This window comes from Lynx canadensis, chromosome X, assembly GCF_007474595.2.
Source record: "Lynx canadensis isolate LIC74 chromosome X, mLynCan4.pri.v2, whole genome shotgun sequence".
Lineage (NCBI taxonomy): Eukaryota > Metazoa > Chordata > Mammalia > Carnivora > Felidae > Lynx > Lynx canadensis.
The window spans coordinates 20,171,206-20,197,753 of record NC_044321.2 but is presented as its reverse complement, the minus strand read 5'-3'; the positions used below and the strand labels follow the sequence as shown (position 1 = coordinate 20,197,753).

Here is a 26,548-nt window from a genome sequence, read left to right as displayed (position 1 = left end):
TCTAGTGCTTACTCTGTGTGTGTGTGTGTGCATGTGCGTGCGCATGTAGAGAGAGAGAATACAGATATATTATAAAGTAATCATCCTAATAGTACTGCTGTTGTTTAAGACTTTTGATTTTACAAAACATATAATTCAGTTTGTGGATCTGAATTAATTTCCTGCTTGAATTTTTTTGATGGTTTAAAAAATGCACAAGTAACAGGAGTCCACAGAAAAACTTCTTACTATGCAAGTGGCTAATTACAGAGAGTTGGTCAGGACAGGGGCTCACCTCCTAATGGGGTGCCTTGGTCAAGTTCCTTTGTATCCATTACCTCTAGGGTTGTTGGGTGGATTGAACCGTGTCATTCTTTAAAGCCCTTTAACAGCACCAAGGCACATGTCAGGTATTGTTTATAAGGGTTAGTTTTTGTTGTTTATTGATTTGGCCAAAACAAACTCTTTCCTTGAGTTCCACGATGCTTACCAGAAGTCCAAACCAGATGTAACTAGGATGTTTTTCTTTTCTGTTTTTTGTTTGTTTGTTTGGTTTTGTTTTTGGCAGTTAAACTGGAATCTCTCTGAGATGCTGAAAACTTTGAAGGCATTTGTCAGGACATTAAACGCCTCACTAGATGTGAAAAACTTCTTGAAAAGTTTGTAGGAAGAGAAATAGAAAATTAGTTTTACTGGGACAGGACTAGATAGGGTTATGTTCTTGGGAGAAAATTTTATAAATGGAAATCTCTCAATACAGTTAAAGACTTAAATACCTTTTCTTTATGAAAATGCCTTGCCATGGTCTTCATTATTTTTATATTTCTAAAGTGCTTTTCTTCCCAGGAAGCTCATTACAAATCTGTCTGCCAGCCTGATTCAATTTCACTCCTTTGCAGAAGAATCATGCTTCATAATGCACCAGAAACAGACCACAGAGCTCACAAACTGAGACCCAGAGTTGTTTTGCATAGGTACCGCATTATATGAAGTGTGACATCACTGTTTATCTTTAAAGATTCAAATTATTTCATTAGTGTAGGCATAATATTCTCAGTTATGAGCTTGAGTCAAACTACACTAGACAAGCCCTAGATTCCTTAGAAAATGAGCTTCTAATGGAAATGCTGACATCCATTAACAGTGGGAGAGCTAATGGCTGCCACTATAAATATACTTCAAGATTACAGTAATAAAAATACATATTTTCACTTGACTGCTAGAAATTCAAGGATTCTTTTAAAGTTGCTGTTAATAATAGGCCACCCTATCGTTTTGGCATTTGATTTTATCTCATAAATGGGCTTCCTATAAGGTAATGCTGTTGTACTACAGCATTTTTTTTCTATTTGATTTTGCGGGGGTTGGAAGTCTTTTGGCAGAATTATCAATGCCTTTAATGTAAGGCGAATAATTGGTAGTTTCTTAGAACTGTGAATTTTAAATCTGAAGAGGTTCTTTATGATCAGCAAATCATCTCTATTTGTAGAGAAAACGTGAGATCCTAAGATGAAATGGGCTAGAGCTTGTAAAAGGGGGCGGGGTAATTGATGATGTACCCCGAGGCTCTAAAATTCCCTCACCTATGTCATTACTGCAGTGCCCTTTGGCCTCTTCTCCTTCCCTCATTTTTCTCCCTTATGGCGATCAAAGTAATGCCTATTCATTACAGAACTTTAGAAAGTAAAGAAAAAAAGGGGAAGAGACTAAAAATCACCTGCAGTCCAACTGCCCACATTAGTCACTGGGATGTTGCCTCAATCTCTTCTCCATCTGCACGTATAGATTTCCTTTTACAAAATGGGATCATGCAGAACATACTGTTCTCACATCATTTTTACATTGCAATAGCTCACCAACATCCTCACGTTACTAAATATTCTTGAAGGTCTTTTCATCAGCTGCCTAGTGTATCATCTCAGAGTTGTGCACGATTTCTCTAACCTTTTTTAGGGTTTTGGGGTTTTGTCTGTTATGACACTGCAACGAATACCCGTGTATCCAATAAGTATTTATTTATATCTCTGATTCTCTCTTCAGGAAAAAAAGTTTTTACACCTATTGCCAAATTACTCCTTAAAGAGGCACGGCTATTTTACCCTCCCATCAGCAGTAATAGGTGTGTGGTCTTTTTCCCGAGCCCTAACCGGTACTGGCCATTACGTTAAAAAAAAAATTGGGGAGAGTAACATCACCAAGATGGTGACAGGGGTCATTCCTGACTTCGCTCCCCCTCACAAGAAGAATTAACAACTCTTCATAGACAAGACACCACTGAGAGGATCCTAGCACATGGGGGTGAAGCTATATGCTGACCTTGTTGCCCTGAACCCAGGCCAGCCCAGTCCAGCCCATCACACAGAGAGGTCTCCGCTGAGCCTCCAGTTTTTATAGTGGAAAAATGGAGTCCAGGGCAGACATCCAACTCCCCCAGCATTGTAGGTCACTTCTTGGGAGCCCTCACTCTGGTTTTACCCTACAGGAATCACAAGGCAATCTGCGGGGATGGACCAGTGTGAATCTGACGGGGAGGGGCTTCCAACAACCCGTGCCCATACTGGCGTACTGAGTTCCTACCTGCAGCGCCCGAGTAGTCGTCACAGCTAGTGGTTTTGCTGATCTGCAGATCCAAGACGGTGGCACAAATGAGTTCGGGGAACTCAGTGGGGCCCCATTCTGCCCGACTCTGGTCCTCAAACAAAGAGATTTTGCTGGCCCTGTAGGCTGGTCTGCCTCTGTGCAGGCAGAGAAGCTGAGGTACAGCCGTCCGCCCCACCCCCCACCCCACTGCTGAGTAACACTCCCAACCATGCCCACCCAGAAAGGCTGGCAAGAACACCTGGGAGAGCTACGCGGTCCAGCCACACTCGAGCCAAGAGTATGGCAGGCAGAGGCGATTGCCTATGAAGTCAGTGCTACATGTGGAAGATTCACTGGCTCTATCCAGACATTGGGACTAATTCATAGCCTACCCACTACTGAGTGTAGCTCCTGACCCCTCCTTGCCAGAAGGCCTGATGTGGAAAAAGTGGGAGCCTATTTGGAACTGGGCCTACGGTCCCCCCAGGCAAGGGAGTGAAGTCATAGCCCCATCCACTGCTGAGTAAAGTTCTCAGCACCATCCAAGCAGAAAGCTTGGCTGTAACACCCGGAAAGCTGCATAGCCCATCAACATTTAAGCAGAGTCCAACAGGCAGAGATGACAGTCCACAGAGCAGAGCCGGGCCCTGTTCAGGCAGGGAATGTGTGGCACAGGTTGGCTTGAGTCAAGACCATAAACCAAAAACCTTTGTGGCCTTGGAGATACTTCTCTTACTGTGCCTGGGCACATAAATTGATTCATAGCCCTGCCCACTGAATACCGTTTCCAGACTGCCTGACCAGGGAACCTGACTGGAACACACAGAAAACTGTGGATCCCAGACAGCAGGCCTCCTTACAACAGCCCTTGAACAGAGACCCCAGCCCATGATGCTCCTCATCTGCTGAGCAAAATAGGTGGACCCATTGTAGCCAGGGGGTTCAGTCCACAGCCTTGCCTGATTTAGGTACTCGAACTACCAGCCACATAGGCCCCATTCTCTTGCCCAATGAGGGCAGAGAAGCCAATTCATAGCCCCACTTACTGCTAAGTACAGTATGGACTCCTGCCAGTCTAGTAAGCCAGACCAGAGAACCAAACCAGCGATCTTACCAGCTAGTCATACCAGTGGCACCCCTACCCCTGACCTCAGAGCTCAGGCCAGGGGCCTCACCCAGAAATCGACCCTGGTAGCAAAACTCTACCTGCCTAAGGACACTACCAGCTGACATGTCCAGAAACCCAAACTGAGGTGACTGGCAAAGAGCTATCTCTGCCAAAGCAAACCTGCAAAGTCTGGAAGAGGAGACCGCTTGCTCAAAAGTGCAGATACCAATGTAAGGAATCAAGGATCATGAAAAATCCGGTAAACGTGACACCACCAAAGCAAACCGCTAAAGCTCTAATAAATGACCTTAAAGAAATGGTGTCTATGGACTGTCAAAGATTTCAGAATAATCCATTTAAAGTTTAGCCAACTAGTAATACATAGAAAGCTAAAAATTAGGAAAATGATATATGAACTAGAAGCTCAACAAGTAGAAACCATCAAAAAAATTGTAGAGCTGAAACAATACAATGACTGAATGAAAGAATTCAACAGAGAGCTTCAAAAGGAGAGTCAACTATGCAGAAAAACAGTCAGTCATCTAGAAGACAGGACATTTTAAATAATCCAGTTAGAGGAGCAAGAAGAAAAATGAAAAGGAGTGAACAAAGCCTACAAGACTTAAAAGACACAATCAAGGGGCATGTGGGTGGCTCAGTCTGTCAAGCGTCTGATTCTTGATTTCAGCTCAGGTCATGATTTCACAGTCTTGAGACTGAGCCTTGTGTTGGGCTCTGTGCTGGGCTGGAGCCTACTTAAAATTCCCCCCCCCCACACTCTTTTTCTCTCTGTCAACAAAAAAAGATACAATCAAGACAAGCAATATTTGTATTAAGGGAATTCCAGAAGGAAAAGAATGAGAAGGGAATGGGTACAGAAATTAAATTTAAAGCAGTAATGGTTTAAAACTTCCCAAACCGGGTGAGAGACTTGGACATCCCAATCCATGAGGTACAAAGGATCCCAAATAATATGAACCCCAATAGGGCAACACTGATAGACATTGTAATTAAATTTTATGACAAGTCAAAGACAAAGAAAAAAAATCTGGAAAACAGCAAGAGAAAAGAGGCAGATTACATATAAGGGAACCATCAGGAGATTATCAGTGGACTTCTCAACAAAATTGGTTCAGGCCAGGGGAGAATAGGATGATATGTCTAAAATACTGAAAGGAAAGAAAATGTCAGCCAAGAATTCTGTATCTGGCAAAGCTGTCTTTCAGAGATGAAGAGATAAAGAATTCCCCCCCCCCAAAATAAAGCTGAGTGAGTTCATCACCATTAGACCTGCCTTACAAGAAATGCTGAAGGGAGTTTTAGGAGTAAAAGGACACTAATGAACATCATGAAAACTGAAGAAGGTAAAACTTACTGGTAATGGTAAATATATAGACAAAGTTAGAATCTATAATGTGGTAATGGTGGTGCTTAATGTACTTCCAACTCTATTTTAAAAGTTAAAAAACAGGGGCACCTGGGTAGCTCAGTGTGTTGAGCGTCTGACTCTGGATTTTACCTCAGGTCATGATCCCAGGGTTGTGGGATCGAGCCATGTCAGACTCAACACTAGGCATGGAACCTGTTTGAGGCTCTCTCTCTCTCCCCCTCTCTCCCAGTCGTGCTCTCTCTCTAAAATAAAAAATATTTTAAAATAAACAAAAGTTAGGAAACATTGTAAAAATAACCACAACCACAATAATCTGTTACTGGTTACACAATATAAAAAATACGTTATGTGTAACATCAATAACCTAAATGTGAGGGAGGGTGGAGATACAGGTGTGAACTTTAGAAACTCTATTGAAGTTAAGCTGTTGTCAGTTTAAAATAGAGTGTTATAATTTGAAAACGTTTTATGTAAGCCTTGTGGTAATCACAAGGGTAAAACCTGGAGTAATTACACAAAAGTACATGATAAGGAAGTCAAAGCATACAGATACCAGAAGACATGGAAACACAAAAAAAGAAAGCAGGATACAGAACAAGGAATTATAGTTCTACAAAAACAGCCATGAAACAATTAACAAAATGGCAAAAGTCCTTACCTGTGATTACTTTAAATTATATTTAATTGGATTAAATTTTCCAATCAAAACACATAGAATGGCTGAATGGATTAATTTGAAAAACATCTAATGATGTGCCTACAAGAAACTCACTTTAGTCTTAAAGACACAAATAGACTGAGAGTGAAGGGATGGAAAAAGATTTTGTAAGCAAATTGTGTACTAAAAAAGCAGGGGGTAACTATACTTATATCACACTAAATTTACATCCAAAAATGGCGAAACAAAACCAAGAAGGTCTTTTACAATTATTACACAGTGGGGGCGCCTGGGTGGCTCAGTCGGTTAAGTGTCCGACTTCGGCTCAGGTCATGATCTCGTGGTTCACGAGTTCGAGCCCCGCGTCGGGCTCTGTGCTGACAGCTCAGAGCCTGGAGCCTGCTTCAGATTCTGTGTCTCCCTCTCTCTGACCCTCCCCCGTTCATGCTCTGTCTCTCTCTGTCTCAAAAGTAAATAAACGTTAAAAAAAATTAAAAAAAAAAACAACAATTATTACACAGTGATAAAGACGTCAATCCATCAAGAAGATACAACAATTGTAAATATTTATGCACCCAGCATCAGAGTGCCCAAATATAAACAGCAAAAACTAGTAGAGCTAAAAAGAGAAAACAACAGGAATACAATAATAGTTGGGGACTTTAATGACACATTCTCAAAAATGGATAGATTATCCAAACAGATAATAAAGAAACAGATTTGAACAACACTAAAGACCAAATGGATCCAATAGACATATATAGAACATTCTATTCAACAGCAGCACAATACCCATTCATATCAAGCACACATGGAACATTTTCTAAGATATACCATATGTTAAGTTACAAAACAAGTCTTAGCAAATTCAAGAGGACTGAAATCATACCAAGTACCTTTTCTGACCACAATGGCCTCAAAGTAGAAATCGTTAACAGGAGGAAAACTGAAAAATTCATGAATACATGGAAATTAAACAATACTCTGAACAACCAATGGGTCAAGGAAGAAATTAAAGGTGAAATAAAAATGCCTTGACGCAAACAAGAATGTAAACAAAACATACCAAAACTTACGGTTTGCAAAGAGAGCAGTTCTAAGAGAGAAGTTCATAGAACTAAATGCCTACCTAAGGAAACAAGAAAGATCTCAAACAACCTAACGCTATGCCTTAAGGAACTTAAAAAAAAAAAAGTGAACCCAAACTTAGCAGAAGGAAGGAAATAACAAATTCTGGCAGAAACAAATAAAACAGAATAGGTAACAATAGAAAAGATTAACCAAACCAAGAGATGGTTTTTTTTGAAAAGATAAAATTGACAAACCTTTAGCTAGACTAAGCAATAAAAAAAAAATAGGACCAAAATCAACAAAATTACAAATGAAAATTAAAAAGTAGACATTACAACCGAGGCCACAAAGGATCTTAAGATGCTACTATGATTGACTATATGCCAAGAAACTGGAAAACTTAAAAGAAATGGAAAATTCTTACAAACATACAACCTACCAAAAATGAATCAGGATGAAGTAGAAAATGTGACAGACCAGTTACTAGTGAGGAGATTTAATTAGTGATCAACAAACCTCACAGGGAAGAAAGGCCCAGGAACAGATGGCTTCACTGGTGAATTTTACTGAACATTTAAAGAATAATTAATGTAAATCCTTCTCAAACTCCTCAATGTTTTGGAGGCGGAACACTCCCAAACTTATTTTATGAGGCCAACATTACCCTGATACCAAAGCCAGAAAAGAATACTAAAAGAAAACTACAGGCCACTATCTCTGGTGAATATAGAGGCAAAAATTCCCAATGAAATACTAGTAAACAGAATTCAGCAGCATAGTAAAAATATCTTTCACCATGAACAAGTGGTATTTACTTTTGGGATACAAGCATGGTTAAACAGGTGTCAATCTGTCACTATGATACATCACATTGATAGAATGTAAGAAAAAAATCTCATCATCCCAATGGGCACAAAAATCACTGGACAAAATTCAATATCCATTCATGAGAAAACCCCTTAACAAATTAGGTATACAATGAACGTACCTCAACATAATGAAAGCTATAGACAACAAACCCACAGCTAACATGGTACTCCATGATAAAAGGTTGAAAGCCTTTCCTCTCAAGTCAGAAACAAGACATGGGTGCCCATTCTCACTCCTCCTATTCAAGGTATTACTGAAGATCTAGCCAGAGCAATCAAGGAAGAAAACATAAAAGCCATCAGAATTGCACAGGAAGAAGTAAGATGGTCTCTATTTGGAGATGACATGATTTTATATGTAGAAAATCTGACAGACTCCACCAAAAAACTGTTAGATCTAATCTACAAATTCAGTAAAGTTGCAAGATATAAAATTAACATATAAAAATAAGTAGCGTTTTCAAAATGCTAATAATGAATTACATGAAAGAGAAACTGATCGATCCTATTTACAAGACAAAGCAATAAAATACTTAGGAATAAATTTACAAGGAGGTGAAAAATCTCTACACTGAAAACTGTAAGAAAGTGATGAAAAAACTTGAAGAACCAAATAAATGGAAAGGTATTTTAGAAGAATGTTAATGTTTATAGACTGGAAGAAAATTAATAATGTCCATACTATCCCAAAGCCATCTACAGATTAAATGCAATCCCTATCAAGATTCCAATGGAATTTTTCACAGAAATAGAGAAAAAAATCCTAATTTTTATCTGGAACCTCAAAAGACCCCTAAAACCTAAAGCAATCCTGAAAAAGAACAAAAGTGGGAGGCATCACCCTTCTGATTTCAAGCTATACTATAAATATGTAGTAATCAAAAGAGTATGATACTGGCAAAAGAAAAAAAAAACAGACACCTAGACCATTGGAACAGAACTGAGAACTAAAAAATAAACCCATGCAAGGGAGCCAAGAATACTCAATGGAGTAAAGACTGTCTCTTCAACTAATGGCGCTGGGAAAATTGGATATTCACACATAAAAGAATAAAATTAGACCCCTATCTTACACCACTCACCAAAATTAACTTGAAAAGGATTAAGGATTTCAACATAAGACCAGGAACCATAAAAATCGTAGAAGGAAACACAGGAAGAAACCTCCTTTACGTGGGTCTTGGCAATGACTTTTTGAATAGGACACCTAAAGCACAGGTCACAAATTCAAAAATCAGTGGGACTACATCAAACTAAAAAGCTTTTGCACAGCAAAATAAACCAACAAAATTAAAAGACAACCTACAGAATGGGGAAAATATGTGGAAACCATGTGTCTGATAAGGAATGAAGATCCAAAATATATAAGGAACTCCTACAACTCAATAGCAAAACCCCCAAATAATCCACTTAAAAAATGGGCTAAGTACCCACAAAGACATTTTTCCAAGGATGCTAATACAAAGGACCAACAATTACATGAGATGTTCAACATCACTAATCAATAGGGAAATGTAAATCAGTACTACACTGACTTATTACCTCCCACCATTTAGAATGGCTACCATAAAAAATACTGGAAATAACAAGTGCTGGTGAGACATGGATTAAAAGGAACCCTTGTGCATGCACTGTTGGCAGGATTGTAAATTGGTGCAGCCATGGTGGAAAATAGAATGGAGGTTCCTCAAAACAGTAAAACCGAAACCACCATATATATGAGCCAGCAATTTCATTTTGGGGAATATAATCCAAAGGAAAAAAAAAAAAACCACTATGCCAAAGAGCTATCTGCATCCCATGTTCAGAGCAGTATTATTTAAAATAGTCAAGACATGAAAGCAACCTAAGTATCTATCAGTGGATGAATGGATAAAGAAAGTATGGTAGATGTATACAATGGAATGTTAGTCAACCATGAAAGAAGGAGGAAACCCTGCCATTTGTGATAACATGGACGGACCTTGAGGGCATTATGCTAAGTAAGTTAGAGAAACACAAATGCATGATTTCATAAGCAGAGTAAGAAAAACAAGCCAACAACTCAGGAAAAAGCAATCAGATTTGTGGTTACCAGAAACAGAGATAGGAGCAAAAGAGGGAAAAGCAGATGCAGGTGGTCGAGACGTACAAACTTCCACTTATAAGTAAGTACTAGGGATGTAACATACAGCACGAAGACTATAGTTAACGTTGCCGTACGGTATATATTAAAAAGTCGATCCCAAGAGTTCTCATCACAAGGAAAAACTTTTTTATCTGTATGAGATGACAGATACTAACTTATTGTGGTAGTAATGTCATAATATATGTAAGTAAAATCATTACACCCTATACCTTCAACTGTGCTGTATGTCAATTACATCTCAATAAAACTGGAAAAAAATTTTTACATGTTGGGAAGACAAAAATTTTAACAATCTGATATATAAAAAAGGCATCTCACTTCAGTCATTTTGCATTTGTTTACTAGGGATGCTGAACATTTTTTATAGGTCATTTGTAAGTCTTGTGCATTGCCTTGACAAGCCATATGCTCTGTTTTTCTATCCAGGTTTTTGCATTAATCTTTTGGATTTGTAAGCTCTGTTTATATACGAAGATCCATTATTTATGGTTAAATGTTGCAAGAATTTCCCCCTGGGTTTTCACTTGCCTTTTATTTTATCTGATGCTGGGTGTTTTTTTTTTTTCTTTTTGAGGTACACAAGTTATACACTTTTATATAAGCCAAGCACCGATCTTTTCCTTTATGGTTTCTTTCTTTGCTTTTATGCTCCCACCTAAAGATATTTCTGGAACACACATCTGATGATACCCCTCCCTTAGTTAAAATCTTCCAGGGGATCTTAGGGATAAAAACAATTCCAGCTGTTCCTGGTGCTGCAGCCCCAAGGCCCCGTCAGCCCCATAGGCACTCTGGTTAGAGTCGGCCAGGAAGTATACTTAGGCCTCTCTACTTAGCGCCCTCTGCTTGGAAAGGCACCCCTCCCCCAGCTTCATGGGCTCACTTCCCACCTAAACCCCCCCCCCCCGTTCCTGTACATCACTGAAGCCCCGGCTTGTACAGCACGTGGTCTCCAGGGGACTCTGGAGTGGTTTGTAAAATGCGTAACTCGAATGACAAGCCAGGTCTCAAATCGCTAACTGCAGAAATGGCTCTCGGGGCCAGTTTAGGATCCCAAGATCGACTGAGGTGCTGGGGGCGGAGGCTCCGTGACAAACCAGGCATAGAGCCCAGGCAGCACGGGCAGGGCGCTCCGAGGTGGGGGGGATGGGACGTACATATACGTGGGGGGCCGAGCTGCAGGCGCAGAGCAGAAGGGCAGAGCGCTCACGGCGCCGCCAGCCCAGACCGGGCTCCCCATGAAGCAGACGGATGGACCGGACCGTGTCAGGGAAGGACTCAGTTCTTAAAGCGCCAGCCAGCGGTCAGTTGAGGTTCCGAGCCGGAGCTGTCTTACCACCAAGACCCCCTTTACCCACAGAGTCCCCCACCCGAGCAAATGACACTGCTGGCTTTCTAGTCGTTTACGCCAGAAGCTGGAGTCGCTTGATGAGTCTTCCTCCCACACCGCACATCCCACCTGTCAGCGCCTCCTGGGGGCTCTACCTGCAAAGTGTAGCCACTGAGGAGGGCACCTGTTGGGATGAGCACTGGGTGTTGTGTGGAAACCAATTTGACAATAAATTATATTTAAAAAAAAAAAAAGTGTAGCCAGACCACGATACTACATGATTCCATTTAGAGGACATTCTGGAAAAGGCAAAAACCGTAGGGACAGAAAACTGATCTGTTGCCGGAGGCTGGGGGAGGGGGTGACAAAGGATCTCGTGGGGACTCGGTGGCCAATGGAACTCTCCTAAGACCTTGACTGTGCGGGCGGCCACATACCCTGCTGGTGCTTATCAAAACTCACAGAACCGTAGGCTGAGAAGGGTGGGTTTCACCTTAAGTCAGGTATACTTTTAAAAATCCGGGGAAAACAAATCTACCGGGCCTCCAACCGTTTCTCACCTCATGTAACCTTGGATTCTTAAAACTGTGCGCTCGACCCCGTTCTCCCAGCCCCGGCAGTGCGGCCAGGGTGGTCCTTTTCAAACCAAAGTCACAGTTCCTGACTCTTGGACTCAGAACTCCAGGGGTCAAGGAACTATCCCGAGGTTTTTCTTCTCAGAGTAAAGGCCAAAGTTCTTACACAGCCACCAAGAGCCCACGGGACACAGTTTTGTGTCACTTCTCTGGTGACTTCCTCTTAACCCCCTCCTCCCCGGGGTGACTCCACTCCGGCCGCCATGGCCTCCTCGCTCCTCCCTGGACATGTACCACATGCTCCCTCTGGAATGTGTTTGCCCCCGATTTCCAGTCACATGGGCCCCGGGCCCTCATCTCTTTCAGGTCTTTGCTCAAATAGCCTCTCCTTGTGGCCTTTGCTGAGCACTGTAATTACCTTTGCTGCCCAGCGCTTCCCCACCTCACACCCCCATCTTGCTCTCCTCTCGTTTTTTCTCACACCCCGTACATCCATCTGACATACACGTATCTCATTCCCTTCGTTTACTATGGGAGTCCTCCTCATATCGATGAGGACAGGGATTTCTGTGTCCCCCTACCCTTCCGTGCCTAGGACATTACGATGTGCCTGGCAGGTCGCAGCCCCTCCAGTTACATTTGGTAGCTGGAGTCAAGGCAGGCGAGGAGGAGCGTCCCAGGAGCCAGCACAGTGGCCACCTGTGTGTCGGCGTCTGGCCGTCCCTGCCTTTCACTCCCCTCCTCCCCGCGGGTAGTGTCGGGCATCGAGTGTGGTACGGGGGCGTGGGTGCCCACCTGGTGGGGTGCCAGCTCTCTTTCCTGCCCTGTTTCGCCACCAGCTCGGAAGACTAACTTAACAGACCCTTTCTCCCCATTTTCTCTCTAGAAGCAGATGTTCCAGGAGAGGAGTAGCCGGATGCTGCAGGCCTTGTCCCCGAAGCAGAGCCCAGTGAGCAGCCCCACCAGGAGCCGGTCCCCGTCCCGCTCCCCGTCACCCACCTTCTCGTGGCTCCCAAACAAAACCTCACCCCCCTCCTCACCCAAAGCAGCCTCAGCCTCCATCAGCAGCATGAGTGAGGGGGATGAGGATGAGAAGTAAAGGCTGCTGGCAGATGAGAGCCACCCCGCGCGGGCTGGGGCGGGGGCGGGGTCACCGGGCTTGCCTGGGTGGGGTTGGAAGGGTCACAGTCGCAGGGGCAGCGGCTCAGCTAAGGTAAGGCCTGGGGACCAGCTCTCCCCCAGTCTCCACTCAGCCTAACATGTGGGCTCTGCATGGAGGTTTCTAGCCGGACAACCTTTACAAACCTTCTTAGCAGCATCCAGAATCACTCTACTTTAACCTTGCTAAGGAAAGATGCAGAGCACCCCCAGGAGACTTGCACCCAGTGGGGTGTCTTCTGCTTTGGTCCTTCCACCCGCCCCCACCAAGTTCACCACCCGTGGAAGCGGCCATTCCCTCAATCCGCTACTTGCAGCTCACGAGGGCCCTGCACGTTGCCTCCTCCCACCCAAGCTCTGCCAGAATAAAATGGTTTCCCATAGAGGTGGCGAAGTGCTTCTGACATAGCCAAGTTGAAGACAAATTCCAACCTTCTCAGTTGAGCCACTGAGACCTGATGTTGCAACACATCTATCCTTGCCAGTTCCGGGAACGTGGTGCACAGATCAAGACACGCTTTAGGCCAGATACGTAAAAGGTCATCTAGCACGAACCTTAACTTCTTATCCAGAAGACAGTTTTGTTGAGAATGCCACGTAAGGCCTAATATGTTCCTGGTTGTATTTTTTCATCTTTGGTTCGACTTCACGGCCTTCCAGAAATTACCTTTCTCTGTGGGAAACGCAACAGAGAAAAACATTTTGTGTATGTGTGTGTGCGCACGTATGTCAAGAGGAGCTGCTCTGCTTTGGCTCCGAGTTTAGCAGATGCTCAAGGTCTCCTGGAGCTTCTCCTTAAAGGATGCTAACTGTGGAATGGCTTTTCCCATGTCTGACCACTTAACAATTTCATAGACCTCAAGTAACCATTTGATATACCAAACCACATAGTATACCAATAGGGGGTGCTACCTGCACGTATCTGTCCTATGTATGCTCCAAATACGCTCTCCAGGGTGTAGACCATATGCAATACGAATATACGGTGGTAGCATTTTACAGTACACTCCCCTGCTCTCACCCTAATACCCTGGCTGAAATCCTCGGTCTAATGAACTACCTGGTTCCCTTGTGACTTGGGCACTTTGTCAAAAACTCATCCTGGATTCCTGTAGAAATGTCTTGTCCCAACCAGGAATCGAGCATGTTGTTCTCATGGCCTCCCGTAATAGTTCTGGAGGGAGGCTCTGAAGAGTTTCCCAGAGCAGTGTCAGAATCTCAGTTTGATCTCAGCATAGACATGCTCTAGGTTGTTAGACCGCTACCCCGCCCCTAGGTTTGCCAAATGGGACGAGGACCCTAAGCACTCCTGTGGAGTTGTGTGAACTTCTTGGCCACTAATGACAGGTCGGGAAGGAGCAGGTAGAGTCAGGGTGTAGAACCACACTCTCAGGTAGAGGAGGCACTGCCCGCCGGTCCCAGTAAAGCCAGAGACAGCTGGGGCCCGAGCAGAGGCCCAAACCAGCAACTCGTGGGAAGAGCTCAGCATCTCTCATGCCACAAACACCCCTCTTCCGAGGCCTCGGGAACCAGCCTTCTGGGCGAGAAGTGGGGCAACCAACGAAGGAAGGTGGCACGTCTTTCCCCCTGGTGTCGGGGTTGAACTACCTCCCTGCCCCCCTGGAGAGAAGTGGGGTTTACTGGGAAGCAAGACCATGAGGCTGAGCTAGCTTGGAACCCCCTCGTTGCTGGCACTCTCTCCAGAGTAACGTTGAGCGGTCGTGGGGGACAAAGAGCCGGCGGGGACGCGGCACTCTAGAGGGAACCTGCCTGTAGTCAAGGCCCAGAGCGTCACCCTGCCGAGGGAGTGAGGCCCCGTGCTTCCGTTGTGCCCACTCGCTCGCCCCTCCTTCATGCAGCTGGAGCAAACTGGCGCCCAGACCCCGTCGCGGCTGCAGTGAAAGGATGAGAAGAGCCGGGCAGGGCAAGGTGGGGGAGAACAGGGGGAGGAAAAAGGGGAGAAGAGGGGCCTCGAGAGCGGAAAGGACGTTAGAGGAAACCCGTGCTCTCAAACCACTTCAGGAGCTCTCTGTGTAGGAGCAGCTACCTTGGGCGGGCCTCTGATGTGCTTACTGCACGGCCCGGCGCAGGCCCGCCCTCAGCTGAGTTGTGTTCTGAAGCAAATAATGTGGGGCTGATCGATCGGGCTCATTACGCGTCTGCGGGCCTTCTACCGCGTACTGACAGATGCCACCTATGTGACTCAGACTCGGCGCCACGAATGGGAAACGACCAATGTCTGGGATGTTTCGGGGATGGGCCACAACAGCCCACAAGCCATTCTAAAGCTCACCCTCCGAGCCCCTGCTGTCCTCCAACAGCACCCGCCCACCGTTGTAAGGCCATGAGACTACTGAGAAGAAGGAATGCGGGGGGCGGGGTTCCACAGCCCAACAGCCCAACTTTTGGCGCTTCTGGCCATGAGCGTCTTCCAGCCCACCCCCCAGGAAGAGATGGGGGTGCTCTTTGTTCGGGCCGACCAATCAACAGTAATGACCCAGAGTGAGTCAGGGCTGGAGTGAGAGATGTAGAAATTAAGTGCAGGCTCGAAGAGGCCAGCAGAAATGAGAGAAAGCGAGGAAGCTTTAGACTGAGGACTAGAGAACTGTAGCGAGGGTTGCAGACGGGGGCCAGGTTACAAAGCCGGGCGAAAACGAGGGTGCAGGGTGGAGAGGAGGGGAGCAGTCACCTTCTGCTCCCTTTCAGAGTGTCACTCACCCCCTAACAGGTGAAGAAGGAAGGCTTCCTCTCACAGACACCCAAGGTTAGTGAATACCCGTGCGGGGTGTGGGTTCCCTGCCCTCCCCAGCTCCCCCGGCTCACCACTTCTCCGTCAGCTGCCACACCCTCTCCCCAGGGCCCTGAAATCAAACACTCACCCTTCCACCAGCTCAAAACACAGGAGAGCTCTAATATCTTAGCCACACCGAACGGCCCGCTTCTGGCAAGCCCGCCCCCATGTGCCAGGACCTTAGAAAAGCAAAGGAGACCAACCTCAAGGCGAGCGACCCTGAGACCTAAGACTGCCTTCCGACCTGCTCTGCGGGCTTGGGATCTTGGTCTTTGCCTCGGGCTGTAGTCACTGTGAGTCCATCCCTGGAGGGAGGGACGGGAAGAGCGAGCGTGCGCCTGTGTTCTCTTCAGCTTCAGGACTTCCTTTAGCACCCAGGTGTACCCCAGGGAGACGAGCGAGTTGGCGGCTCAGACTCAGCTGAATCAGATGAGCCCGTTTGGAGCAGAGATGTTCCTGTTCCTCAGGCATCCATTCAGCACCAGTCTTGGCCATCAGACTTTTTAAAAACGAATAAGTTCACGAGGCATTTGCAACTTCTACTTCTCTCTAGAATTGAGTTTTTTGTGTCACTGCGATGTGCACCGGGACAAAGCCATAAGAAGAGCACACACTCTTAAGACTCTGCTGTACATACAAGACGGAGACTCATCTGGGTTAAAGTACGACCTTACGCCCAAGCATTTGCTCTGGTGCTGAATAACGCGAACTACTGGAATCAGCCCTCCACCCCTACCCCCTCGTCCCTCCCCGACCCACCCCCGCTCCCCAGTGGAACACAGCGTTCCCAACCTGTTTATAAATAAAGGGACACGTAATTGCACGTTGGCTTGTCGTGTTTCTTCAAAGTGTGCCTCTGCGTTCGCGTGTACGAGTGCCAGCTCAGGGGAAAAACCCAGGTGTGGCGGCCGTCCCGCCCATGGCCAGCTGCGGCCCCGGGACTTCAGAGGGGACTTCAGAGGGCGGGGGCTCTGCGCGGCGCGGCTCGGGGCAAAGGGCCCACACCTGACTGACGAGCTAGTTAGGCTACCCGGAGGGGAGGTCACCGGAGGGAGCCCGGTCGGGACCTTGAGTTCTAGGTTCCCGTGCTAACTGGCTCCGTGACCGAGGCCAAACCGCTTCACTTCTGTGGCCTCGGTGTCTGCTTTTGTAAAACGAAGGGGTTGACGGAAATGGTTTCTGAGGTCTTTGCCCGTTAAGGTCTCTGAATGTATGACACAGCCCACGGTGTCCCTAAGCTGCTCCGGCTAGGATGCTGTCACCAAGTGACCGTGAGGAAGTGCTTACCTCTCACTGAGCAGAGAGCTGGAGGGGTGGCCCAGCACAGCTGACAGCTTTCTTTGGTGGCCGCTTACACGCCCTGGCCTCCACGGGCTCTCGGGCTCCACCCACCTTCCCCATCCTGCCACCTGGTGGGGGCTTCTCACCTGTACCTAACCGGGGCGGCGTGGCCGTCTCCACCACTTTAACATCTTTGGGGAAGCGCGCCTCTGATAAGACGGAGGCAGAGAGACGGGGGTGGAGGCACTACATCGGGAGCCCAAAGGCCAGCTGAGGCAGATTCTGCAGTGCCGAGACCCGGGCACGTGCCCTCCGCTAGCTTAATTTGGGAGTTTCCATGAACTCCATCTGGGGAGGTTTAGCTCGGAAATGACACTTCTAACAGTAGCCCGGACTCTAGAATCAACAGCCAGGCCCGCGTCCAGCAAGGGAATCCACTTAAAAACAGAATACCTATTATTCATAGACCGTGTTACTTGGCTTTGTTGCCCAGATCAGACACGTTCTTGACAGGCTGTAATTACAGCAAGAGTTACAGGTTTCTTCTTGACTCCGTGAGGCCTCAGAAATGTTCCCAAAAGAAAAGCAATCCATTCTAAAGCACAGTAAAATTCATGTTGAGGGACTCTCATTTTTGCTACAAAGACAATTAGCCTTTGTAAACAGAACCCCAGGATAAAAAGGTACACTATCAGAAATGTTGACACACAAACCACGCACACGCACAGAGTCCTCTTGTACCGGAGGCCTCGCGGGTTATTGGAGTTGTGTGTTTAAGCAACTTCTTCAGTAGGAGCCATTAGATAAAAAGACTCCCACCGAGATGCCATTCAGACAAAGCATGACCATTCATAAACCCCCAAGTATACCCAGTGGTTAAATTCTTTAAGAAGTCATCGAGTCAAAACCAATAAACCAGTAAAATGCAAAAATATCATTAAGAGCATAAATATCTGGGGGCGCCTGGGTGGCGCAGTCGGTTAAGCGTCCGATTTCAGCCAGGTCACGATCTCGCGGTCCATGAGTTCGAGCCCCGCGTCGGGCTCTGGGCTGATGGCTCGGAGCCTGGAGCCTGTTTCGGATTCTGTGTCTCCCTCTCTCTCTGCCCCTCCCCCGTTCATGCTCTGTCTCTGTCTGTCCCAAAAATAAATAAAAACGTTGAAAAAAAAAATTTAAAAAAAAAAAGCATAAATATCTGTAGGCACTAATCGATCTCTGTTAGGCCCTGCTGTGCGGCTGTAACTTATATTCTAGAAAAAGAAAAAAAAGACCTTGTTAGCTGAGTCTCTGCCATAGCTGACCAAATATGGGAAGCTTGAGGAGAACTGTTCAGAGCAGGGTTGACTTGTCTCCTACAAGCAATTTTTATTCTCCTTACCTTCATTCTCTTTCCTGCGGGGGGGGGGGGTGGGGGGGGCGGGCAGGGAGGGAAATTGACATGCCAGGTTACTGTACTGTATCCACAAAAGCGGAGTTCTGATGGAGGGATTAGACATAACTAAAATATTTGATATGTAACCTTCCATTTTAAAAGAATTAATGAATCTATACCTGAAAGAGTTGGGATACTTTACCCTTTCCACAGGGACCTTTTCAGCTAATTACACTTGCAAATGAACTTGTCACTTGAAAATTTCCAAGTTCAAAGAAAACCTGTCATCTTCTGCCATGCACGTGGCAGGACATGACTGTGATTACACAGCTTGACGAGAGAACCGGACTTTCTTGCCTGGTAGTCCCATTCCACCGGATAGATGTTGACAAGAAGCCATTCACTGGTCTGACCACAAATCAACACGAACACAAGAGAGTCACTGACTCTATTTTTTGTTTCCATACCTGGTACCCAGGGATCAACAAGAGCTGAAAGAAGCTGAAGAGGTATATATTAGTTTCCTACTTCTGGAACAAACTCAGCGGCTTAAAACAACACAGCTCTGGAGGTCAGAAGTCCAAAACGGGTCTTACTGGACTAAAATTAAGATGTTGGCCGCACTGGAGGCTCTAGGGAGGATGTGTTCTTGCACTTTCCAGCTTCTAAAAGCTTCCTGCATTCCTTGGCTCGTGGCCTCCTTCCATCTTCAAAGCCAGCCAAGGCCAGTGCCGTCTTTCTCATGTTAACACCACTCCCACATGCCTTCTGCCTTTATAAGGGCTCTTGTGTTTACATTTGCCCACCTGAATAATGCAAGAAAATCTCCCTATCTGAAGGTCGTCAGCAACTTTAATTCCTTCTTGCCACGTAATACAACATATTCCCAAATGCCGAGGATTACGATGCAGACACCTCTGGGGAGCCATTATGCTGTCTACCACAAGGTGACTAAAGACAATGGTCATAAACCCTTGAACCTTTTTCCAGCTCCTGAGCTGAGGAACAGTAACCCCTATGCAGACAGATTCATGTTCCTCTTTTTAACATTGCTGTATCTACTCATGATGAACCTGCTTAAAAGGTTTCTCCCAAGTCTTGATATCCACAAGAGAAGCACAGAATAGGTATCATGGGAGATGTCTGACCCAAATGAACATGCTAATCGGTCCATGAGGAGAGACGTGGAGGTGGGTCCTCGACTCACAAACATGGAGCCATGGCTGATAGAGAAGGAAGTTTAAGAGTTTCCCCGCCCCGTTCTCTGTATATATCCTCCAATTCATACTTGGCAGTCTCAAGAAGACAAGGAGTAAAAGGGCAGCTAACCAAAGTCTTTGATCAAATGGATACGTTCCTACTGTAGCAGGCTCAGGAATACAGCTTCTGACTGCTGGGCAGAATCGGTTTCCTGCCTATTCTCCACCTGGCTTGTGTTTTTTTCTTTTTCTGGTCCTTGGAAGTTGACCACGACCACTTTAAGCTAGAACTCACAATGGGGCGCCTGGGTGGCGCAGTCGGTTAAGCGTCCGGCTTCAGCCAGGTCACGATCTCGCGGTCCGTGAGTTCGAGCCCCGCGTCAGGCTCTGGGCTGATGGCTCAGAGCCTGGAGCCTGTTTCCGATTCTGTGTCTCCCTCTGTCTCTGCCCCTCCCCCGTACATGCTCTGTCTCTCTCTGTCCCAAAAATAAATAAACGTTAAAAAAAAAAAAATAAGCTAGAACTCACTTCCAGCCATCCAGCATCAGACTACTCCATACTCCTTTCTAGAGTAACTTCTTTTCCCACTGGAGCCTTCCATGAGCATTTGCACTCCTGTCTGGAGCTTTCGATAAACATTTGAGTGAGCTGCTGGGTCCTGGGGACACAAAGATTCAAGAGGACACAGTCTCATCCCCCATGCCAATTTCAGCTCAAGCCCAGTAGCTTGACTCTCAACTATGGCCTCTCCTGACTGGCCCTACCTTTGACTCTCCTGAGCCCTTGTTGAACAGTCCAGGTTTCTAATTGTGCCAAATAGAGTTTTACAGTGCTTTTACGAACAACTAATTTCACAATATTTTACTAATCTCTTTGGGTGTGGGGTGCTCTTCCTCCAAGTGCAAGGACTGCCACGCCTTATTCAGAGTAGGGGAAAATAAGTAGATTTTAAATAGCAGACTTTCGGGGCACCTGGGTGGCTCACTTGGTTAAGCGTCCGGCTTCGGCTCAGGTCATGATCTCACGGTTTGTGAGTTCGAGCCCCGCATCGGGCTCTGTGCTGACAGCTCAGAGCCTGGAGCCGGCTTCGGACTCCGTGTCTCCCTCTCTCTCTGCCCATCCTCTGCCTCTCTCTCTCAAAAACAAATAAACTTAAAAAAAATAGACTTTCTGTTTATTAGAAACCACTCTTTGAGGACTGCCGGAGGAGGCTCATGATTGCTCTGCCTTCGCTAGGCCCATGAATAGTACAGCTGTAGGTGAGCTACCGAAGTCCCAAGGCATCAGCACACACTTTCCTTTAAGGCCCTAACAACAGGTGTGGAGCCTCGCCCCGAAGACTTGAACTCTCTTATCTGGACAGAACTATTTGATGAGTGACACGGGCATTCGAGGCCTCACCCTAAATTCGATTGCAGTGTGACTGACGGGCCTTTCTCACCTGGATCACGGGGCAGCATCTGCCCCCGTAAACTTGCTATTTTGTTGCCAGTTGAAGTCCTAGGAAAAGAGCAGTTTTCGTATAGGAAGCTCTGTTCCAGTTACTGTGCTAAGGTGACAATAATTATCTCTAACTTTGGAAATAATTACACTATTATATTAAGCTGTTACTAAGGAACCGTGGAAAGCTCTGCACCCGTCACTGTTACTGAAAGCATTAACGCGTTTATTTTGTCTGAGGGCTGGAGAGGGCTGTTCAGACGACGATGCCGGGGAACGGTGAGACCATTGGCCTTAGAGTTTCTTGCACAGTAAGAAACAGCAAGGCTGCTCAGCTGCCCCGAATTCAAATCAAGGCCTTTTTATCTGTTCCATTTTCCAATTACCTGCTAAACAGAACATCAATACAACTGCAAGGCCCCTAGGACCTGCTCTGTGTCAAGGAGACGGGCTTGGCCGCTGCTTGCCACCTACGATTCTCCTAGGCAGGTTTGGACTTACCAGTGGTTTTCAACCCGGTCCGTCCCATGTTAGCATCTCCTAGGGGACTCTTAAGAATATGTCCCAGAAGCCATCTGACAGAATGGATCCGAAGTGGGGCCCAGGACTCCGATTCCAACAAGCCCAGGTTGAGACCCTCTGGGCTATACTTAATACCTCAACTCAGGGTACAAAGTGAGCCTCGGAGAGTAATGGATTCAGAGGTTGTGATCAATGGCTCGTATAACAAAGATGAGAAATGATCTGCCATACCGCTGTGACAGGAGAAATGTGGTCTAAATCTCATTTTCTTATCCAAAGAGAGACTATCATGTTGCTAACAGTGTCATCAGTGGGCAGTAGGCAAAGGATTCGTTTTAAGACCAACATTAAGAAATGACAAAAGTACTGTGAAGCACCCATTCCAGTGGCTGGTGAAGACGGGTGCTCGGTGTTAACAGAACAATTCAACAACATGTGATGGCTATTCAACAGCTGCCAGGTCCAACATGATGGCCTCGAGCCACAAGTAGCTATTTAAATTTTGATAAATCCCACTTAAATAAACAGTTCCGGTCCTCAGTTGAACTAGCCACATTTTAAGTGTTCAAGTGGCCAGGAGTGACTATAATGGACAGCACAGATAGAGAACATTCCCATCATCACAGAGCTCTGGCGGGCAGTGGTCTACACGCACCCTTCCCAGGGGCAACCCCTCCTACGCGACGCCTTATGATTTACTCGTGTTTCCGGAGTACATTCTTGTGTTACTAGGAACATCTGAAGACATCGCATGATCGTTTGCAAACATGCATTAGTCACTGGAAAACCCTGAAATAAATGACAAGGAAGTCAAAACGTACATCCAAGAGCAATGCACTGCAGCAGCTTCACAGAACCACAGACGTTGAGTTGGACGGTCTCTTTGTGAGTCTAAACCATACTTACTTTATGATTTCAAAACAGGGGAGGAGTGACTGCGACAAGAATGCTAGTCCCCCGGTCGTGAGTGATGGGCTCACACAGCGGCTGACTTTTGGTAAAATTCGGACAGATACTTTAAATACGTGAACTAAAACCACGATCGCTTCTGAGAGCCACTGCTTTTGTATTCTTTGGGCAAAATGTATCACAGCATGAAAGCAGCTGGTGGTACCTGCTTCCTATTTTAGGTGTTAAAGAGTGCCATAAAATAGCAGACCTGGGAAGGACCTTGGAACCATATAGTCCAACGCCCTAATTTTATAGACAAGGAAACCAAGATGCAGTTAATGACTCGCTGGTAGCAGAATGGAGGCTAATGTGTGGATTCCCTGATATTAACACCCCAAGAATCATTTACACCCAAGTTTCTTGCCTCAAATTTTCTAGGTTTGTTTTTTAGTGAGAAATCTACAAGACAGCAGGTAGGTACTCTCAAGTCTTAGAAAGACAGCCATTCACCATTGACTGTTTAGTAGAAGAACGACACATTGGTAGATAGCACGAAGACCACACCGCTTAGTCATTATTCAGGAAGCCCGTAACTGCAGCCAAATGACCTCGGAGGCGCTGGGTCCTGGTGTCGGGCTGTGCCACATCCTCAAAAGACACCATGGAAACAACGGCCCTTTAATTGCAAATTCCGAGTTGTTTCTCTTCCGCGTATTCCATATGGCAACGGTTCCCAAATTACACTTTCTAAAGGATTCCTCTGTGGCGTTTGTTGCAATACAGATTCCTAGGCCTCCGGCCCCGAGCATCTGAATGAATAGAGCTGAGGGAGAGCCCAGGGACCTGCATTTTAACCAGCACTCTGTGTGATTCTGGTGTAGGTGGTCCATGGCCAGTTAGGCCCGATTCGCCCAGCACAGTCCTGGTTTGCACGTGTTTACATGCTTTAGCGTATAATTATTAATAGTGCTCTTTTCGCTGCCAAAAGTGTCGGGTGTGGACAATATACGGTCCCCTTTCCCTGATCCATGTTTGAAAAATATCGTTAAAACTATACACTGTGAGGAGCTCCTTTATTCTGCCAACAGGATGTTCCCCGCTGCCAAGAATCCAAATAACCTATTTTTCCTCCGATCGAGCATAAGCATTTAGGTAAGGGTCCTTGTCCACTCCCGGCAACTTACGAAGGTGCTTGGTGCTGCTCACGTATCGAATTGCAGAAAGCGAGACGGCAAGGCTCACGGTTGGGAGGGATGAGACCACAGGCCAGAGCTCAGGAAAAGACCACACTGACACGCAGTGAATCACAACTACCGTTTTATTGTTCGATGGCGGTGGTACAGAACTGTCCCTGTGCTCCGCGACTAGTTTGGCTGTGATACACACCGCAGATGGCTCTGCGACTCACAGGGAACGTTATCTAAGCCACACACCCCTCTGGCTGTGTTTTTCCAACAATCCCAACAACAGAACACTTTTCTCCAAAGCACGTGAGGTGACGAACTGCCTCAAGGCAGTGTCATCCTCCACTCGTGACAGCGTGTACCAGCCAGGCCACAGAACAGCACAGAACACGAGGGGGCTGGGCTGCACTCTATGAGTCCCAAGGCAGCTCGTGAGCACTGGACACGCGCGTAAATCTATCGCCGTGACAGAATCGACAGATACGCAAAAGGAACCAGGTCAGATTTGGACGTGGAGGTACAAGACTCGTAAAGAACTTTTATTTCGTGTAAGTGAATATTCTTCCCTTGTCAAATCAGCTACAGTTTCCAGTTTAATCACCGCTTGCGTGCGTTAAAGAGCCGTGATGACAAACTGGCCAAGCAAGGAACTACATTTAAATGCAGCATTAGCCGTGTTTACGATGGTATATTTCACCCCGCAATGACTTCTCCTATTTTCTTCAAGTATTTCTGAAGTATTCGCAACTCGGGTCCTAAATCTGGAAAATATTTAAGCTGCAAGCGCTTGTGTGCTTTTGTGAGGACGTGAACTCGGAGCAACAGATGGTGTGTGGTGTCTCCGTGAACCTGAAGCGGCAAATTGCAACTTCAAATCGCTTCAACACCAAGGAACTCGGCAGAGATCAGGTTGGCCAGAATGCTCAAGCGGTATGCTCTATTCCGCCAAAGCACGTGTCGTGTTGTTCAGGACGCGCTCAAGAGCGAGCCGGGTTTTTTATCAGAGCGTAGCATTCGGACCTGGCGCAGCGCAGCGTAACAGAGTAATCGCTGTAATGGCGAGGAGGATGGAAACGGGGGAGGGGGCACCAAGGAAGTCAGCCTGAAGTTTTAAAGTACCCAGTACCTTGTAGTTTCCAGCTCAACCTTGCCTTGGCTGTCTACTCAGAGTCAAGATGCACTTAGTGTGGTTCGGTCTAAGGAATGATTTTAATTAGATGCACAATGACTCGTGCACATTCACATGGCAGCTCTAACAGGAACTTTTAAAAGTGAAAAGCAAGATACCAAAGCGCTTTGTGTGATGCTTTCCCCGGGGGAAGAGTCACATAGGCGGCTGGGGAACAGCCAGCACATACAGCCTCTTGTTTCACGTTTGACGCCGGCCACGCGGCCAGCCAGGCAAACTCTGCCTCCCGACAGCGATGCGGCCTGCTCCCTCTACAGTGGCAGGGTTCTCGCGTTTTCAGATCCCCACAGTGACAGGCTGCGGCGCTAGCTATTCTAAAGCATCCGTTCTAATTAAACACGTCGGAGAGCAACCCCAGCAGTTTGTCAGATACAGGCATAAGCCAGTTCTTAATGTAAATATAGGGCCTTTTAAAATACTGATTGACGTTTCCCCTGGTTATAACGGACCGAAGGACAAAAATAAAATGGAATTTATAAGAAAGTGGTACCATGGTGTGTTATAAACAACAATACGAAATTTTACACTCCTCCCGCCTGTTTTCACAAACTCTTCCTGTCAGCTACATGTGGCGTGGCTGAGGAACGAATGCCTTTGGCTTCCAATCAGATCTAACTTTTGGAACTGTCTTTTTACGTCTGACACATAGGAAGAGACAAAACAGAGTTCGTGTTGAATGTCAGGATTCCTTTGCTCTGCTCTCAAAAAGAATCTCAAGGTTAAGATGATCTTAACACATGAAGTAGTTGTGTCAATAATATGCATTCCGTTCTTAGCTGGCTATTTTTGACCAGTTTGGAAGGCAAAGATGAACTGAATTGCTGGGAAACCAGCCCTACGTGCCAGAGCTGGACATTTCTTTCCTTTGCTAACCGTAGGGCAACACAGCGCTTACTGTATATATGCTCTTGGACACTGGTGCTATTTTGGCCCATTTGCAAAAGGTATGTGAGTTCAAATAGCAGGCCACTTTTAGGTCGGCAGAAGTTGGAGGTATTTAATGGAACGTTCTTTTAAACGAAATGCTATTATCCCCAAAGGATTCAATTCCAATAGAAAACAGAATCCGGTACAAAACTGGAAAAGCCAAGAAGCAAACTCAGCAACAAAATTAAACTGCAGGGTTTTTCTACGAACATCGCAGTAAGTGTGATAGAGAGACCTTTGTATAGCTACTAAACAAAGGACTTTGGGTGTCACTTACTATGCAAAGGCCCAGAATACATAGAATCTCAGTGGTGATAAGGGTGAGGTTCAAGTTTCTTGGGTAATCTCGTGCTCCTGAGATGACAATACTTTTGAAACTCTAGTTCCCGAAATTTAGACAAGAACTGTCAAATCTAAATACACCGTGATACAGTTTCAGAGATTTCCGTGGGGATTCTTAACAAAGGCTGTTCCCTGAGACCTGCAAGGGTAGTGAAACCGTCATCCTCGCAGTAGAAAAAAATAGACCATGAAACATCGATTTGGTCTCTTTACTTCTCCCCTGAAAGAAATTATTTAAAATAAAAAGATTTATCAGCACAGTCTAAACTCTTTAAATCTACCTGTTTGAAAAAAATCTCTTTTCATTTAGCGAGAGGCCAGGCACGGCGGGATGCCTTCACAAACCTCCCTCCTCACACTGCTCTTCAAAAGATGACCTCTTTAAAGGTACAGAAATGAAAATACAGTTCTTACGGTTGAAACGAATTTAGTGGAATACAGAGATAATCAGCTGCATTTTAAAGAACGCGGCTGTAGTTTCTCACTTGTGGCAACGAAAACACGAAGAAGTTCAGCAAACTGAATGGAAACCTACAGCGACTGGAACCTTTAAAGAGCGCAATT

At 45.9% G+C, this 26,548-nt stretch overlaps 1 protein-coding gene across 5 annotated transcripts in view; it reads left to right on the top strand.

Moving 5' to 3' along the window:
* Positions 1-16,460, top strand: part of PCYT1B (phosphate cytidylyltransferase 1, choline, beta) — a 125,696-nt gene extending 109,236 nt beyond the window's left edge. For all 5 annotated transcript variants that reach the window (XM_030306180.1, XM_030306177.1, XM_030306179.1 and 2 more), the window contains 2 exons: positions 12,575-12,637; positions 15,575-16,460. In XM_030306180.1, the coding sequence (XP_030162040.1) occupies positions 12,575-12,637; positions 15,575-15,925 (414 nt within the window). In that variant the 3' untranslated portion in view covers positions 15,926-16,460. The remainder of the gene's footprint in view (positions 1-12,574; positions 12,638-15,574) is intronic.
* The last annotated feature ends 10,088 nt before the right edge of the window (positions 16,461-26,548 follow it).